The 17,084-nt window shown below is 43.5% G+C and overlaps 1 protein-coding gene across 5 annotated transcripts in view; it reads left to right on the forward strand.

Moving 5' to 3' along the window:
• Nucleotides 1–17,084, forward strand: part of LOC139264340 (E3 ubiquitin-protein ligase RNF38) — a 302,131-nt gene that overhangs the window by 265,245 nt on the left and 19,802 nt on the right. For all 5 annotated transcript variants that reach the window (XM_070880630.1, XM_070880638.1, XM_070880646.1 and 2 more), the window contains one exon: nt 14,333–14,417. In XM_070880630.1, coding sequence (XP_070736731.1) covers nt 14,333–14,417 — 85 coding nt within the window. The remainder of the gene's footprint in view (nt 1–14,332; nt 14,418–17,084) is intronic.

The following is a 17,084-nucleotide window of genomic DNA, read 5'->3' on the forward strand; positions in this document are numbered from 1 at the left end:
CACCTGCTGCCCTTGTCCTAGGTGGTAGAGGTCACAGGTTTGGGAGGTGCTGCTGAAGAAGCCGAGGCAAGTTGCTGCAGTGCATCTTGTAGATGGTACACAGTGCAGCCACGGTGTGCCAGTGATGGAGGGAGTAAATGTTTAAGATGATGGATGGGGTGTCGATCAAGTGGGCTGCTTTGTCCTGGATGGTGTTGAGCTTCTTGAGTGTTGTTGCAGCTGCACTCACTCATCCAGGCAAGTGAAGAGTATTCCATTATACTCCTGACTTTGTGCCTTGTAGATGGTGGAAAGGCTTTGGGGAGTCAAGAGGTGAGACATTCACCGCAGAATACCCAGCCTCTGACCTGCTCTTGTAGCTACAGTATTTATGTAGCTGGTCCAGTAAAGTTTCTGATCAATGGTGACCCCCAGGATGTTGATGGTGAGGGATTTGGCAATGGTAATGCTGTTGAATGTCATGTGGCGGTGGTTAGACGCTTGCTTTTTGGAGATTGTCATTGCCTGGCACTTGTGTGGTGCAAATGTTACTTGCTACTTATCAGCCCAAGCCTGAATGTCGTCCAGGTCTTGCTGCATGCGGGCACGGACTGCTTCATTATCTGAGCAGTTGCGAATGACACTGAAAACTGTGCAGTCATCAACGAACATCCTCACTTCTGAGCTTATGATGGAGGGAAGGTCATTGATGAAGCAGCTGAAGATGATTGGCCCTAGAACACTGCCCTGAGGAACTCCTGCAGCGATGTCCTGGGGCTGAGATGATTGACCTCCAACCACCACAACCATCTTCCTTTGTGCTAGGTATGACTCCAGCCAGTGGAGAGTTTTCCCCCTGATTCCCATTGACTTCAGTTTTACTAGGGCTCTTTGATGCCACACTCAGTCGAATGCTGCCTTGATGTCAAGCGCAGTCACTCTCACCTCACCTTTGGAATCAAGCTCTTTTGTCCATGTTTGGTCCAAGGCCGTAATGAGGTCTGGAGTCGAGTGGACTTGACAGAACCCAAACTGGACATCGGTGAGCAGGGTTATTGATGAGCAAGTGCCGCTTGATAGCACTATCGACAACACCTTCCCTCACTTTGCTGATGATTGAGTGTAGACTGATGGGGTGATAATTGGCCGGATTGGATTTGTCCTGCTTTTTGTGGACAAGACATACCTGGGCATTTTTCCACATTGTCGGATAGATGCCAGTGTTGTAACTGTACTGGAACAGCTTGGCTCGAGGCGCGGCTAGATCTGGAGCACAAGTCTTCAGCACGACAACTGGGATTTTATCGGGGCCCATAAACTTTGCTGTATCCAGTGCATTCAGTCATTTCTGTATTTCACATGGAGTGAATCGAATTGACTGAAGACTGATTTCTGTGATGGTGGGGACCTCAGGAGGAGACCAATATAGATCATCCACTTGGCACTTCTGGCTGAAGATGGCCTCTGGATTACTAGTCCCATAACTTAATCGCTGTGCTACCATTCCCTGAATGTACAAACTCCCAGCCCCACAGAGGAAGGGATGAAGAGAATTCAAATAATCATTAAAAAAATTATCAGAGACTGAACAGAGTATTTTAATCCGTTCTGATCTGAGTTCCAATACACAACCTGGTATATCAGGATGTAATACCATGATTGATTTCTTGAATTTACTTGTACATCATAAAATCTTGTATCTTGCAATCACTAACCTAACAAAGAGCAAGAAATCCAAATAAATCTCTGCTTGTTAAAGGTTTCGGGCTTGTTCATATTTTTTTAATCCATAAAAGCATACAATGGGACCAATCTTACAAAACTGAGCTCTCAGGACAGCAATTTGCCTGCTGGGCGAAATATCAGGGATTCGAAACCCAGAAAATCGCAGAGAGCACATACCCAATTCCTAATATGTGCACTTATAAGTAAAAATAATAAAATTCAAGCATTACAGAATGTTAGAAAAATAAGTGGGGCAAACTTTCTGCTGTCCTCACTAAACAGTAGAAAAAATCCTTTCAAAAGTAGCTGCTGCTGTTTAACTATTGGAGGTTCTGTTATGGCCATACAGAGCATGAAGTTAGTGCCGTGAAAGTAGTTCAGAATGGGTGTTAATTCAGTGCAATCCAGTGTATAAAAACTGATAGAAAATGTGTTTGATAAAGTTTTATTTTACTCTGAACTGCAGTGGCTTCTTCATACTCCTGTTAGTTCTAGAGTTGTTTCCACCTTTCTTTAGATATATTTGATGTACATTTTGTAAATCCTTCTCATCAAGATTTTGGAAATTGAGTCAAATGATTCTCTCAAGCCACTATTTTAGTCATTTTTCCTGCCATTATTAAAATTATCTTTGTGACCGTTACTGCTTCAATTCCTGTTGCCCTGAAGAAACAGAATTTCCTCTCGGTTTAAATACTGGAGTTATGCTCTGACTCACCACTTATAATTGAGTAGAGAGATCTACTGTAGATTTCTGTCCTAATTCTAAACTATAGGAGTAGGACTAATTACTTGATAATGTTTATGACCTGAATTGTGATCATGTAAATATGCAATAAACCTCCCACCATTTCGTCAAAATAATGCAATAAGATCATTTCCGTCCACCTAAAAGGACAGACCCTTTGTTTAACCTCTTATCCAAAAGACGACACTTCCGACAGTGCAGCACTCTCTCAGTACTGCACTAGAGTGTCAGCCTATATTTTGTGTTCAAGTCTCTGGAGTGGGACTTGAACCTACAACCTTCTGACTCTGGAGTGAGTGAAGCAACTGAGCCATGGATGACACTTAAAGTACAGGTTGAGCGTCCGAAATCCGGAGTTCCAAAATTTGGAATGTTCCGGAATCCGGACACCAGGCTGATCCATGACGGGGTCATCTGGAAACTGGAAAATGTTCCGAAATCTGGACTTCCCACCCCTTGCCGATCCGATTTCGCCCCGGCCCTACCTCGGCGGCCCTACCTCGCCCCCGGCCCTTGGTGGTTCGACCTTGTGGCGGCCCGACCTCGCCCCCGGCCCTTGGCGGGTCGACCTCGCCCCCTTACCTTAGCTGCCTGACCCCACCTACCTCGGCCCAGGCAAAGATGTTCCAAAATCCGGAAATACCGGAACGGCCTCGGTCCCGAGGTTTCCGGATTTCGGACGCTCAACTTGTATAATAATTTAGTTTAATAATAAATTATAATATATTATACTATCATTTATTGTGCTATCTTATACAAGAGTATAAATAGCAATTCTAAATTAAAGGTAAAACATACAGATTTGTATCCCATTTCTAGACTTTGCCTTGAAATTTCACCTACTTTTTCAAGTCACTGAACAGTAAAATGAGTTGGAAGCTACCCAGTTGATTTTGCTCATTGTGTACATGAAGGATGATCAATATTTTTCCATCAATGCTATACATTTTCCACTAAATTTCCTTCCTTTCTCTCTAGAAAGGGCTGACTTTTGCTGGGGTGTGGTTCTACAAGCACTATCATCTGTCGAGACCATTGTTAATGTGTAAAACCTAGACCATGAATGTTAGAAAGCAGTCTGCACACGGACATTTCCTGTTGGGAGCTACTGGCTGATCAGGAGTGATTTTTTTTTTCTCTGCTCCTTAGTCCAGGGATCAGAAACCTGTTGTAATGCACCATACTGCTCCTGATTGAAATGAGCTAATTCAGCACAGACTGGAATCAAACTCAAAACTTCAGCTTGTATTCCTTAGTGCTGCTCTCTTCAACAGCGATATATAATATATTTTAAATCTCATTCTAATGGGGATTTAACTTTCTTAAAAGGAAAAGGAGGTGGGGTAGCATTGCTGGTTAAAGAGGAGATTAATGCAATAGTTAGGAAGGACATTAGCTTGGATGATGTGGAATCTATATGGGTAGAGCTGCAGAACACCAAAGGGCAAAAAACGTTCGTGGGAGTTGTGTACAGACCTCCAAACAGTAGTAGTGATGTTGGGGAGGGTATCAAACAGGAAATTAGGGGTGCATGCAATAAAGGTGCAGCAGTTATAATGGGTGACTTTAATATGCACATAGATTGGGCGAGCCAAACTGGAAGCAATACGGTGGAGGAGGATTTCCTGGAGTGCATAAGGGATGGTTTTCTAGACCAATATGTCGAGGAACCAACTAGGGGGGAGGCCATCTTAGACTGGGTGTTGTGTAATGAGAGAGGATTAATTAGCAATCTCATTGTGCGAGGCCCTTGGGGAAGAGTGACCATAATATGGTGGAATTCTGCATTAGGATGGAGAATGAAACAGTTAATTCAGAGACCATGGATCAGAACTTAAAGAAGGGTAACTTTGAAGGTATGAGGCGTGAATTGGCTAGGATAGATTGGCGAATGATACTTAAGGGGTTGACTGTGGATGGGCAATGGCAGACATTTAGAGACCGCATGGATGAACAACAACAATTCTACATTCCTGTCTGGCGTAAAAATAAAAAAGGGAAGGTGGCTCAACCGTGACTATCAAGGGAAATCAGGGATAGTATTAAAGCCAAGGAAGTGGCATACAAATTGGCCAGAAATAGCAGTGAACCCGGGGACTGGGAGAAATTTAGAACTCAGCAGAGGAGGACAAAGGGTTTGATTAGGGCAGGGAAAATGGAGTACGAGAAGAAGCTTGCAGGGAACATTAAGGCGGATTGCAAAAGTTTCTATAGGTATGTAAAGAGAAAAAGGTTAGTAAAGACAAACGTAGGTCCCCTGCAGTCAAAATCAGGGGAAGTCATAACGGGGAACAAAGAAATGGCAGACCAATTGAACAAGTACTTTGGTTCGGTATTCACTAAGGAGGACACCAACAACCTTCCAGATATAAAATAGGTCAGAGGGTCTAGTAAGGAGGAGGAACTGAGGGAAATCTTTATTAGTCGGGAAATTGTGTTGGGGAAATTGATGGGATTGAAGGCCGATAAATCCCCAGGGCCTGATGGACTGCATCCCAGAGTACTTAAGGAGGTGGCCTTGGAAATAGCGGATGCATTGACAGTCATTTTCCAACATTCCATTGACTCTGGATCAGTTCCTATCGAGTGGAGGGTAGCCAATGTAACCCCACTTTTTAAAAAAGGAGGGAGAGAGAAAACAGGGAATTATAGACCGGTCAGCCTGACCTCAGTAGTGGGTAAAATGATGGTATCAATTATTAAGGATGTCATAGCAGTGCATTTGGAAAATGGTGACATGATAGGTCCAAGTCAGCATGGATTTGTGAAAGGGAAATCATGCTTGACAAACCTTCTGGAATTTTTTGAGGATGTTTCCAGTAAAGTGGACAAGGGAGAACCAGTTGATGTGGTATATTTGGACTTTCAGAAGGCTTTCGACAAGGTCCCACACAAGAGATTAATGTGCAAAGTTAAAGCACATGGGATTGGGGGTAGTGTGCTGACGTGGATTGAGAACTGGTTGTCAGACAGGAAGCAAAGAGTAGGAGTAAATGGGGACTTTTCAGAATGGCAGGCAGTGACTAGTGGGGTACCGCAAGGTTCTGTGCTGGGGCCCCAGCTGTTTACATTGTACATTAATGATTTAGACGAGGGGATTAAATGTAGTATCTCCAAATTTGCGGATGACACTAAGTTGGGTGGCAGTGTGAGCTGCGAGGAGGATGCTATGAGGTTGTAGAGTGACTTGGATAGGTTAGGTGAGTGGGCAAATGCATGGCAGATGAAGTATAATGTGGATAAATGTGAGGTTATCCACTTTGGTGGTAAAAACAGAGAGACAGACTATTATCTGAATGGTGACAGATTAGGAAAAGGGGAGGTGCAACGAGACCTGGGTGTCATGGTACATCAGTCATTGAAGGTTGGCATGCAGGTACAGCAGGCGGTTAAGAAAGCAAATGGCATGTTGGCCTTCATAGCGAGGGGATTTGAGTACAGGGGCAGGGAGGTATTGCTACAGTTGTACAGGGCCTTGGTGAGGCCACACCTGGAGTATTGTGTACAGTTTTGGTCTCCTAACTTGAGGAAGGACATTCTTGCTATTGAGGGAGTGCAGCGAAGGTTCACCAGGCTGATTCCCGGGATGGCGGGACTGACCTATCAAGAAAGACTGGATCAACTGGGCTTGTATTCACTGGAGTTCAGAAGAATGAGAGGGGACCTCATAGTAATGTTTAAAATTCTGACGGGGTTAGACAGGTTAGATGCAGGAAGAATGTTCCCAATGTTGGGGAAGTCCAGAACCAGGGGTCACAGTCTAAGGATAAGGGGGAAGCCATTTAGGACCGAGATGAGGAGAAACTTCTTCACCCAGAGAGTGGTGAACCTGTGGAATTCTCTACCACAGAAAGTAGTTGAGGCCAATTCACTAAATATATTCAAAAGGGAGTTAGATGAAGTCCTTACTACTAGGGGGATCAAGGGGTATGGCGAGAAAGCAGGAATGGGGTACTGAAGTTGCATGTTCAGCCATGAACTCATTGAATGGAGGTGCAGGCTAGAAGGGCTGAATGGCCTACTCCTGCACCTATTTTCTATGTTTCTATGTTAAGAAATGGAATTCCCTCCCTATACCCTTGGGCTTGCGTCTCCTCCTCCTCCTTTAAGATCCTCCTTAAAACCCACTTGATCAAGGTTTTGGTCACCGCTACTAATATCTCCTTTGGCTCAGGATACATATTTTGAATTATCCCTCTTTGAAGCATCTACAGTGCCACAACGAATATATTTTACTACAGGCTGCTGGAGGGTGTAATATAAATAAAAATGCAATGTTTGCTAAATATAGTGTTGCCTTACATAACTTGGGACTAAGTTTGCTGACCGCCAGCATCGGCATATTTTTTTTCTGTCAATTGTTTACTTCCCAAGCAAGCCTTGTCTGATTTGCAAGTTCGCTATCCTCTGGCTATAATTCCTGTAAAGTGACATATCCTGTGATTATGTGTACCATGGTTCAGTGAGCACAGTGGCCCAGTAGTTCCTACTGCAAGAGCAGTTGTTTAAAGATTTTTAACGTGTATGACCCCAAGTGATATCAGCAGAAAATAAATAAATCACTAGGGCTACAGAGAACCTCCATCTCCATTGGTGCAGTATTACAAAACACACAAAAATGAGTGATTAACTTGCAGATGTTTATGCCACAAATTTGAATTATCTTAAGCAGATATTAATGTGCTTGAACACACTCAGTGGGAATGTAAAATTAATCCAAATACAAACAAATGAGGAGGTGCGTGGAGAGGCAGTCGAGACTTCGGTGAGAGGCCTATAAAAGGCACAGCAGGGAGTCCAGGGCCCAGCGTCGAGGAGGTGCTTGGAGAGGCAGTCAGGACTTCGGTGAGAGGCCTATAAAAGGCACAGCAGGGAGTCCGGGGCCCAGCGTCGAGGAGGTGCGTGGAGAGGCAGTAGGGACTTCGGTGAGAGGGCCTATAAAAGGCACAGCAGGGAGTCCGGGCCCAGCGTCGAGGAGGTGCGTGGAGAAGCAGTCGGGACTTCGGTGCGAGGGCCTATAAAAGGCACAGCAGGGAGTCCGGGCCCAGCGTCGAGGAGGTGCGTGGAGAAGCGTGCTTGTACAGCTTACAGGGAGAAGGCAAAAAGAAATAGAAAGGTGACGTCACAGCCAAGGGGGTAAGTGATTGGCTGATGATTGGTGAGTAGTTTTTCTTTTTTCTCTCCCATAACTGAGTAACTTTTAACATTGTTGTTGCCAATTTAGGTGTATCTAAGGGTTAAGTCATGGCAGGAGAGCTCGGTCACATGATATGCTCCTCCTGTACCATGTGGGAACTCGGGGACACTTCCGGTGTCCCTGACAACTACATCTGCGGGAAGTGTATCCGCCTCCAGCTCCTGACGGACAGCCTTGTGGAATTGGAGCTGAGGGTGGATTCACTCTGGAGCATCCACGATGCTGAGAATGACGTGAGTAGCACGTGTAGCGAGTTGGTCTTACCGCAGGAGAAGGGTCCACAGCCAGCTAGGGAATGGAAGACCAGCAGGAAGAGTAGTGCAAGGAAGGTAGTGCAGGGGTCCCCTGTGGTCATCCCCCTGCAAAACAGATGCACTGCTTTGAGTACTGTTGAGGGGGATGACTCATCAGGGGAGGGCAGCAGCAGCCAAGTTCATGGCACCCTGGCTGGCTCTGCTGCACAGGAGGGCCGTGGGAGAGCGATAGTGATAGGGGATTCAATTGTGAGGGGAATAGATAGGCGTTTCTGCGGCCGCAACCGAGACTCCAGGATGGTATGTTGCCTCCCTGGTGCAAGGGTCTAGGATGTCTCGGAGCGGGTGCAGGACATTCTAAAAAGGGAGGGAGAACAGCCAATTGCCGTGGTGCACATTGGTACCAACGGCATAGGTTAAAAAAAGGGATGAGGTCCTACGAAACGAATTTAAGGAGCTAGGAGCTAAATTAAAAAGTAGGACCTCAAAAGTAGTAATCTCGGGATTGCTACCAGTGCCACGTGCTAGTCAGAGTAGGAATCGCAAGATAGCGCAGATGAATATGTGGCTTGAGCAGTGGTGCAGCAGGGAGGGATTCAAATTCCTGGGGCATTGGAACCGGTTCTGGGGGAGGTGGGACCAGTACAAACCGGACGGTCTGCACCTGGGCAGGACCGGAACAAATGTCCTTGGGTGAGTGTTTGCTAGTGCTGTTAGGGAGGAGTTAAACTAATATGGCAGGGGGATGGGAACCAATGCAGGGAGAGAGGGGGAAACAAAAAGGAGACAAAAGCAAAAGACAGAAAGAAGATGAGTAAAAGTGGAGGGCAGAGAAACCCAAGGCAAAGAACAAAAAGGGCCACTGTACAGCAAAGTTCTAAAAGGACAAAGGGGGTTAAAAAACAAGCCTGAAGGCTTTGTGTCTTAATGCAAGGAGTATCCATATTAAGGTGGATGAATTAACTGTGCAAATAGATGTTAACAAATATAATGTGATTGGGATTACAGAGACATGGCTCCAGGATGATCAGAGCTGGGAACTCAACATCCAGGGGTATTCAACATTCAGGAAGGATAGAACAAAAGGAAAAGGAGCTGGGGTGGCATTGCTGGTTAAAGACGAGATTAATGCAATAGTTAGGAAGGACATTAGCTTGGATGATGTGGAATCTATATGGGTAGAGCTGCAGAAAACCAAAGGGCAAAAAACATTAGTGGGAGTTGTGTACAGACCTCCAAACAGTAGTAGTGATGTTGGGGAGGGCATCAAACAGGAAATTAGGGGTGCATGCAATAAAGGTGCAGCAGTTATAATGGGTGACTTTAATATGCACATAGATTGGGCGAGCCAAACTGGAAGCAATACGGTGGAGGAGGATTTCCTGGAGTGCATAAGGGATGGTTTTCTAGACCAATATGTCGAGGAACCAACTAGGGGGGAGGCCATCTTAGACTGGGTGTTGTGTAATGAGAGAGGATTAATTAGCAATCTCGTTGTGCGAGGCCCCTTGGGAAAGAGTGACCATAATATGGTGGAATTCTGCATTAGGATGGAGAATGAAACAGTTAATTCAGAGACGATGGTCCAGAACTTAAAGAAGGCTAACTTTGAAGGTATGAGGCGTGAATTGGCTAGGATAGATTGGCGAATGATACTTAAGGGGTTGACTGTGGATGGGCAATGGCAGACATTTAGAAACCGCATGGATGAACTACAACAATTCTACATTCCTGTCTGGTGTAAAAATAAAAAAGGGAAGGTGGCTCAACCGTGGCTATCAAGGGAAATCAGGGATAGTATTAAAGCCAAGGAAGTGGCATACAAATTGGCCAGAAATAGCAGCGAACCCGGGGACTAGGATGAATTTAGAACTCAGCAGAGGAGGACAAAGGGTTTGATTAGGGCAGGGAAAATGGAGTACGAGAAGAAGCTTGCAAGGAACATTAAGACGGACTGCAAAAGTTTCTATAGATATGTAAAGAGAAAAAGGTTAGTAAAGACAAACGTAGGTCCCCTGCAGTCAGAATCAGGGGAAGTCATAACGGGGAACAAAGAAACGGCAGACCAATTGAACAAGTACTTTGGTTCGGTATTCACTAAGGAGGACACAAACAACCTTCCGGATATAAAAGGGGTCAGAGGGTCTAGTAAGGAGGAGGAACTGAGGGAAATCCTTATTAGTCGGGAAATTGTGTTGGGGAAATTGATGTGATTGAAGACCGATAAATCCCCAGGGCCTGATGGACTGCATCCCAGAGTACTTAAGGAGGTGGCCTTGGAAATAGCGGATGCATTGACAGTCATTTTCCAACATTCCATTGACTCTGGATCAGTTCCTATCGAGTGGAGGGTAGCCAATGTAACCCCACTTTTTAAAAAAGAGGGAGAGAGAAAACAGGGAATTATAGACCGGTCAGCCTGACCTCAGTAGTGGGTAAAATGATGGAATCAATTATTAAGGATGTCATAGCAGCGCATTTGGAAAGAGGTGACATGATAGGTCCAAGTCAGCATGGATTTGTGAAAGAGAAATCATGCTTGACAAATCTTCTGGAATTTTTTAAGAATGTTTCCAATGGAGTGGACAAGGGAGAACCAGTTGATGTGGTATATTTGGACTTTCAGAAGGCTTTCGACAAGGTCCCACACAAGAGATTAATGTGCAAAGTTAAAGCACATGGGATTGGGGGTAGTGTACTGATGTGGATTGAGAACTGGTTGTCAGACAGGAAGCAAAGAGTAGGAGTAAATGGGTACTTTTCAGAATGGCAGGCAGTGACTAGTGGGGTACCGCAAGGTTCTGTGCTGGGGCCCCAGCTGTTTACACTGTACATTAATGATTTAGACGAGGGGATTAAATGTAGTATCTCCAAATTTGCGGATGACACTAAGTTGGGTGGCAGTGTGAGCTGCGAGGAGGATGCTATGAGGCTGCAGAGTGACTTGGATAGGTTAGGTGAGTGGGCAAATGCATGGCAGATGAAGTATAATATGGATAAATGTGAGGTTATCCACTTTGGTGGTAAAAACAGAGAGACAGACTATTATCTGAATGGTGACAGATTAGGAAAAGGGGAGGTGCAACGAGACCTGGGTGTCATGGTACATCAGTCATTGAAGGTTGGCATGCAGGTACAGCAGGCGGTTAAGAAAGCAAATGGCATGTTGGCCTTCATAGCGAGGGGATTTGAGTACAGGGCCAGGGAGGTGTTGCTACAGTTGTATAGGGCCTTGGTGAGGCCACACCTGGAGTATTGTGTACAGTTTTTGTCTCCTAACTTGAGGAAGGACATTCTTGCTATTGAGGGAGTGCAGCGAAGATTCACCAGACTGATTCCCGGGATGGCGGGACTGACTTATCAAGAAAGACTGGATCAACTGGGCTTGTATTCACTGGTGTTCAGAAGAATGAGAGGGGACCTCATAGAAACGTTTAAAATTCTGATGGGCTCAGACAGGTTAGATGCAGGAAGAATGTTCCCAATGTTGGGGAAGTCCAGAACCAGGGGTCACAGTCTAAGGATAAGGGGTATGCCATTTAGGACCGAGATGAGGAGAAACTTCTTCACCCAGAGAGTGGTGAACCTGTGGAATTCTCTACCACAGAAAGTTGTTGAGGCCAATTCACTAAATAAATTCAAAAAGGAGTTGGATGAAGTCCTTACTACTCGGGGGATCAAGGGGTATGGCGAGAAAGCAGGAATGGGGTACTGAAGTTGCATGTTCAGCCATGAACTCATTGAATGGCGGTGCAGACTAGAAGGGCCGAATGGCCTACTCCTGCATCTATTTTCTATGTTTCTATGATGGGCAACAACAACAGCTTGTATTTATATAGGGCCTTTAATATCATAAAACATCCCAAGGCACTTCACTGGAGTATTATGAGAAAAAAATTGACACCAAGCACACAAGGAGAAATTAGGGCAGGTAACCAAAAGCTTGGTCAAAGAGAGAGATTTTAAGGAGCAGCTTAAAGGAGGAAGGAGAGGCAGAGAGGTTTAGGGAGGGAATTCCAGAGCTTGGGGCCTAGGCAACAGAAGGCACGGCCACCAATGGTTGAGCGATTATAATCAGGGATGGATAAGAGGGCAGAATTAGAGGAGCACAGATATCTCAGGAGATTGTGGGGCTGAAGGAGATTACAAAGAAAGGGAGGGGCGCGAGGCCATGGAGGGATTTGAAAACAAGGAAGAGAATTTTGAAATTGAGTAGGTGCTTAACTGGGAGCCAATTAGGTCAGCGAGCACAGGGGTGATGGGTGAGTGGGACTTGGTGCGAGTTAGGACACAGACAGCCAGGTTTATGTAGGGTAGAATGTGGGCGGCCAGCCAAGAATTGGTTGGAACAGTCAAGTCATTGGATAGTTAAGGACAGGCAAAAACCAGCTCACCCATCGAGCCTGTCCCACACAGTCATAGTGCCTTTAGCATCTTGATTCACAACCCCCTCGCAGTAGCCATGCAACCTCCTAGGAGAGGCCAAAAAACAGATTAAAATCCGACAGCCAATTTAGGAAGAACAAAATCTAGAAAATTCCTCTCCAACTCCCGAAGACCATCAAAATCCAGATCAGGAAACTGTGTTCACCATTATTTATATTACATGATCTCTCACCTACATTTTGTACACCTTAATCCACGCCCCAGCCAGAAACTGATCCAGCTCTCTTTTGAAGGTTTGCAGGAAATCTGCACAGGCCAGCAACTTGTTCCATAGGTCTACAAAAGAACCACCTGATGTCTAACCTAGTTCTACCCTTACAATAACACTCCAATCAAAGTCCCCAGGCATCTATGCTTCTCTAGTATGCAGATTCAGCTCTTAAGTTTTTTAGTGTAAATGAGGAGTTTTAAACTGGGAATCATTCTTGTGTCTGTCCTCTGAACTTTTTCCTAAAGCAGCAATATCACCCACCCTGGGGACTTGTACAGTATTCTAAATCAGGCCTAAATGTCTTTAAAATGCCCAACAGAACAAAGGAAATATTGGAACCCTGTGCTGAGTAGCACGAATGAAGGTAGGTCTGTAGTTCTAAATTCTAATACATAGTCAAAATGTCGTACCATCATAGTAGGTTAGAGTTTATGGTTCAGGTTGACGCACATTACTGAGGCAACTGACTGTGCTGTACCTGACCTGGGAATACTTGATGCAACAGTGAGTGCCCAATAAAGGAAAAGGATTCATTATTTAGCAGTAACATTCCTCACCTTGACTAACGTTCACCAAAATATTTTTTTCTTAAAAAAAAAACACTGAAAATTAGACTTTCCTAAGTATCTTTTCGTGTCTTTTTATTTGAATCGACTAATTGCAACTGAATTTACAAAATGGAAGATATAAAAGTAACTCGTGTAAAAGTCAGAATTACTTAAAATTTGAGATTATATTTGATTTATACCTTTTGGTGAATTTGGTGATCCTCTATGTGAACATTCAGTGCTGGAAATTGAACTGTACCACTGTCAACATCAAACACCAAGGTCAAGTATTGTAAATGTTTGAAGCAGAACGAAACTTCCTCTACTCTTTCCCAACAGTGCATCTTAACTCCCAGTTCAAAAGAACACACTGTGCTGCATTGCTATAACAATCTATTTCCCACACCAGTCACCCCTTTTGGCTTGTGTGGTTCAAATTGTACCCAATTATGGGTAATTCGATGCCGCAGTCTTGTGCTCACTGGGAATTGATGTATTTTGTTCTTTGCTTGTGGGCAATGCCAAATTTATTGCCCAACCCTAGTTGCCTTGAGAAGGTGGTAATGCCGAATGATTAGCAATTGTTTGTACAGCTGAGTCATATGCTCGGTGTCGGAAGGTGTTGAAAGTTACCTTGTAGTGTGGGCTTGAGCCACGTGTGGATCAGGTTTTCTTGCCTGAAAAGAATTAGTGAACCACAATGATACTAGAATTATTGAATTCTATTTCACAATTTATAATGTGAGATACATAAGAACATGTGAAAATGATGGCCAGGAGAAGGCCAGTTGATCCATCAAGCCTGCTCCGTGTCCTTCCCAATCGGTCAAACTGAAATAATCTAAAGATCTGGATTGCTAGTCCAATACCTGAACCACAATACTACTATATCCTGCTGTACCCAGGGTGGTTTAAGACCAATTAAAGTTATTTTCATGTAGAAGCAAAATCAACAGAGAGGGAGAAGTTTGGTCTGGGCTGGATATATATATAATCCAGGTATGTGAAATGTGCTAATGGATTGAGCCACCAAGTCCCTTTTGTTGGAAAAGTTAAAAATTTTCAGTAGATTATTCACAGTGCTCATATTCTAATATTGAATGTGATAAGCATATTAAAATAAAACCTGCAATTTTTGTTTTGTTTTTATAACCCACTTGAATATAAAATGCAGCCTTTATTAAAATCTCTTTTAAACTAATGACTTGATATTTTTCTGTGCAGATCGATGCTTCCAGTCCCACCTACAGTGGGACCAGCTTTTACTTTGGAATTGGATGTGGAGGATGGCGAGGTGGAAAACTATGAGGTTAGTATAATGTGTGAATGCTGAGACCAAGGACGTTCATACAGGGAAAATGATCATTTATGATTAAAAGGTGAGATAAAAAGGTCTTGCATACAAGATCAAATGGGGGGAAAAAGGGGTGAATTCTGGAACAAGGTATAGCTACCTTCAATGAAACTGTGATGGCATCAAGACCTGACAGCGGGGTAAATAGAGCAGTGGTAGAATTTAAAATAATAAATTAGGTGGTGGAGAAAGTCTTGGCACGAGACTAGATGTTGAGAGCAGGATTTAATAAGGCTGTTGGAATGGAAGAAGTGACTTGGGGGAAAATAAATGATGAGCAAACATTACATAAGAAATAGGAGCAGGAGAAGATCACACGGCCCCTTGAGCCTGTTCCGCCATTCAATAAGATCATGGCTGAACTTTTATCAGAGGAGAAAGGGTAATTGAGGCTTTGAGATAGTAACAGATGAATGTACTTAAAGTTAAATGAGAAAACTAGGAAAAAGAGGGTGAGTGTTCCAAAAAAATGGAGTCAGGATTAGGTGGTAAATTTGGGACTGCAAAAAGCATTCAACATAAAATTGGAGAGTGAGAAGCATTGATAACAATGGAAGACTATAACAGATGTGGTTTAGGTTTCGGAAGGAGTGGACACTTAACATTCCTGATTTATAACACTTTCAGGAGAAATATGGAAGGATAAAAGATGAGTGGGTAGCAGTGTTGGGGAAGGCTTGTACGACGCCGATAAAATGTAAGGATGTCCTAAAGGGTTGCATTAAGACAGAATCCATATGGCTAGAGTTAAGAAAGAGGAGGTGAAATTATGCTGTTCTTTGTGGGCATTACAGGCCACTAAACAGTGGAGATGAGAGGAGTGATCTGCAGACAGTTCAGAGATATGATCCATTAGAACAACAGGCCAATAACATTAGATGATTTTAACTATCCTAAGATGCACTGGGTTAAAGATAAAGCACACGGGGGTCACGTTTTAAGTCTCCAGCCAGGACTGTTTCCTAGATAAGTACCCTTCTAGTCTAACCAGGAAAAATGCATGCTAAATTTAATTCTGAGAAATTAAGTAGGACAAATAACATGAGAGTAGGAGAATAATTGGAAAATAGTGACTATAAGCATAGTTTAGGTTCAATTTAAAGATAGAAAACGATAATGAAGAGTTGGGTGCTGGAGTGGAAAAGAAAAGTCCAGCAAGATGATAAAGGATCTGGCTCAAATTAGCTGGGCATAGAACTTAGCAAACTTGATGTCACAGCAGCAATGAGAAATCTTCAAATATGACCTGGCTATAGTACAAAATAAATACATTCCTTTATAAAATGAAAAGGGGGAAACCAAAGAGCAGTATTCTGTGATGATTGATTAAAAATAACTTGAAACTTAAAAGGGGAGGCATGTGGTAAAATTAAGGTTAACATTGCTAAAGTGTACAACGGGTATAGATGATGGAGAGATATGGAACCTGACCCCATGTCGTTGGATGATGTCACCATGGGGCTGCATGTCGATGAGGAAGAGGAGCAAGCCATTGAGAGGTCCTTGGGGAACTTCAGAGGATATGGCGTGGGGTTTGGAAGAGGCCATTGCTGGAGATACTCTGATGATGATTGGATAGGTAAGAGTAGAACCAAGCAAGGACAGGAGTGGTTAAAGCAGAGACCAGTGAATCTTTGAAGAGAAACGTGGATGAATATTTGAAGTAGAGAAAGATGCAGGGTATGGGGAGTGAATAGGGCAGTGCACTAATTTGGATTGCTCTTGCAAAGAGCCAACATAGAATGGCTTCCTTCTTTGGTTCTATAACCAAAACAGAACTTCGGATTACAGTTACAGCTGCCATATATATTTACCCAGCAATAGGCTTTGAATAGAGAGCTGTAAATCAAGCCAGATCAGAGACACAGTGATGCACCAAAAAACACGAAGAGTTGCCACTTGTACCTGGTCCTGGCCTCATATGTAGTGCCTTGATGAGATATATATTTAATTGGTCCTATGATAAGATGTCCACATCATGCCTGATCTGTCAATCGAGTACCATGGCCTGCATGTTGAAGACCCTCCCCAACCTCTATTTTGATGTCAGGGCAGATTCCTTCTTAATGGGTTAATTAAAAATAAAACACAACTTGTACATAACTAATTTTAGAAGGAGAAAAATATGTAATTCTGAAAATTGAGAACTTGATGTCCATTTCTGTCTTGTGATCAGAACAAAGTTGTGTTCTAATCAATCTGAGAAGATCTGTGGTTCAAGTCTGCGCTAACAGTACTGCAAGTGACACACACACTCCCTCAGTAATTTACATTCCCAGTCAACGTTTCAAACAAGTCAGTAAACTTCAAAAGAAATGGTTTTGTGAAAATGATTTAGATTTATAGGAACTATGATTAGAAGCAACCATTTTATTTCTTATGGGGGAAGGATTGTCAGTGTCTGACATTTATTCTCTGAAATACATGCATCAAACTTAATAGATCGCAGAGGTGTAACATTCAACCACACTACTGCTTTACAATGGTCATGTATGTCTGTGCATTCATGTGGGAGGTCATTTAATCTCCCTCTTGCATCAATACTTTTTCTAGTCAATAGATATTTTAAAAACAAAAATTCTTATCAGTGCAACGCCCTTGTATTGGTTGAGAGCTGATAGC

Source organism: Pristiophorus japonicus, chromosome 1, assembly GCF_044704955.1.
Source record: "Pristiophorus japonicus isolate sPriJap1 chromosome 1, sPriJap1.hap1, whole genome shotgun sequence".
NCBI lineage: Eukaryota > Metazoa > Chordata > Chondrichthyes > Pristiophoridae > Pristiophorus > Pristiophorus japonicus.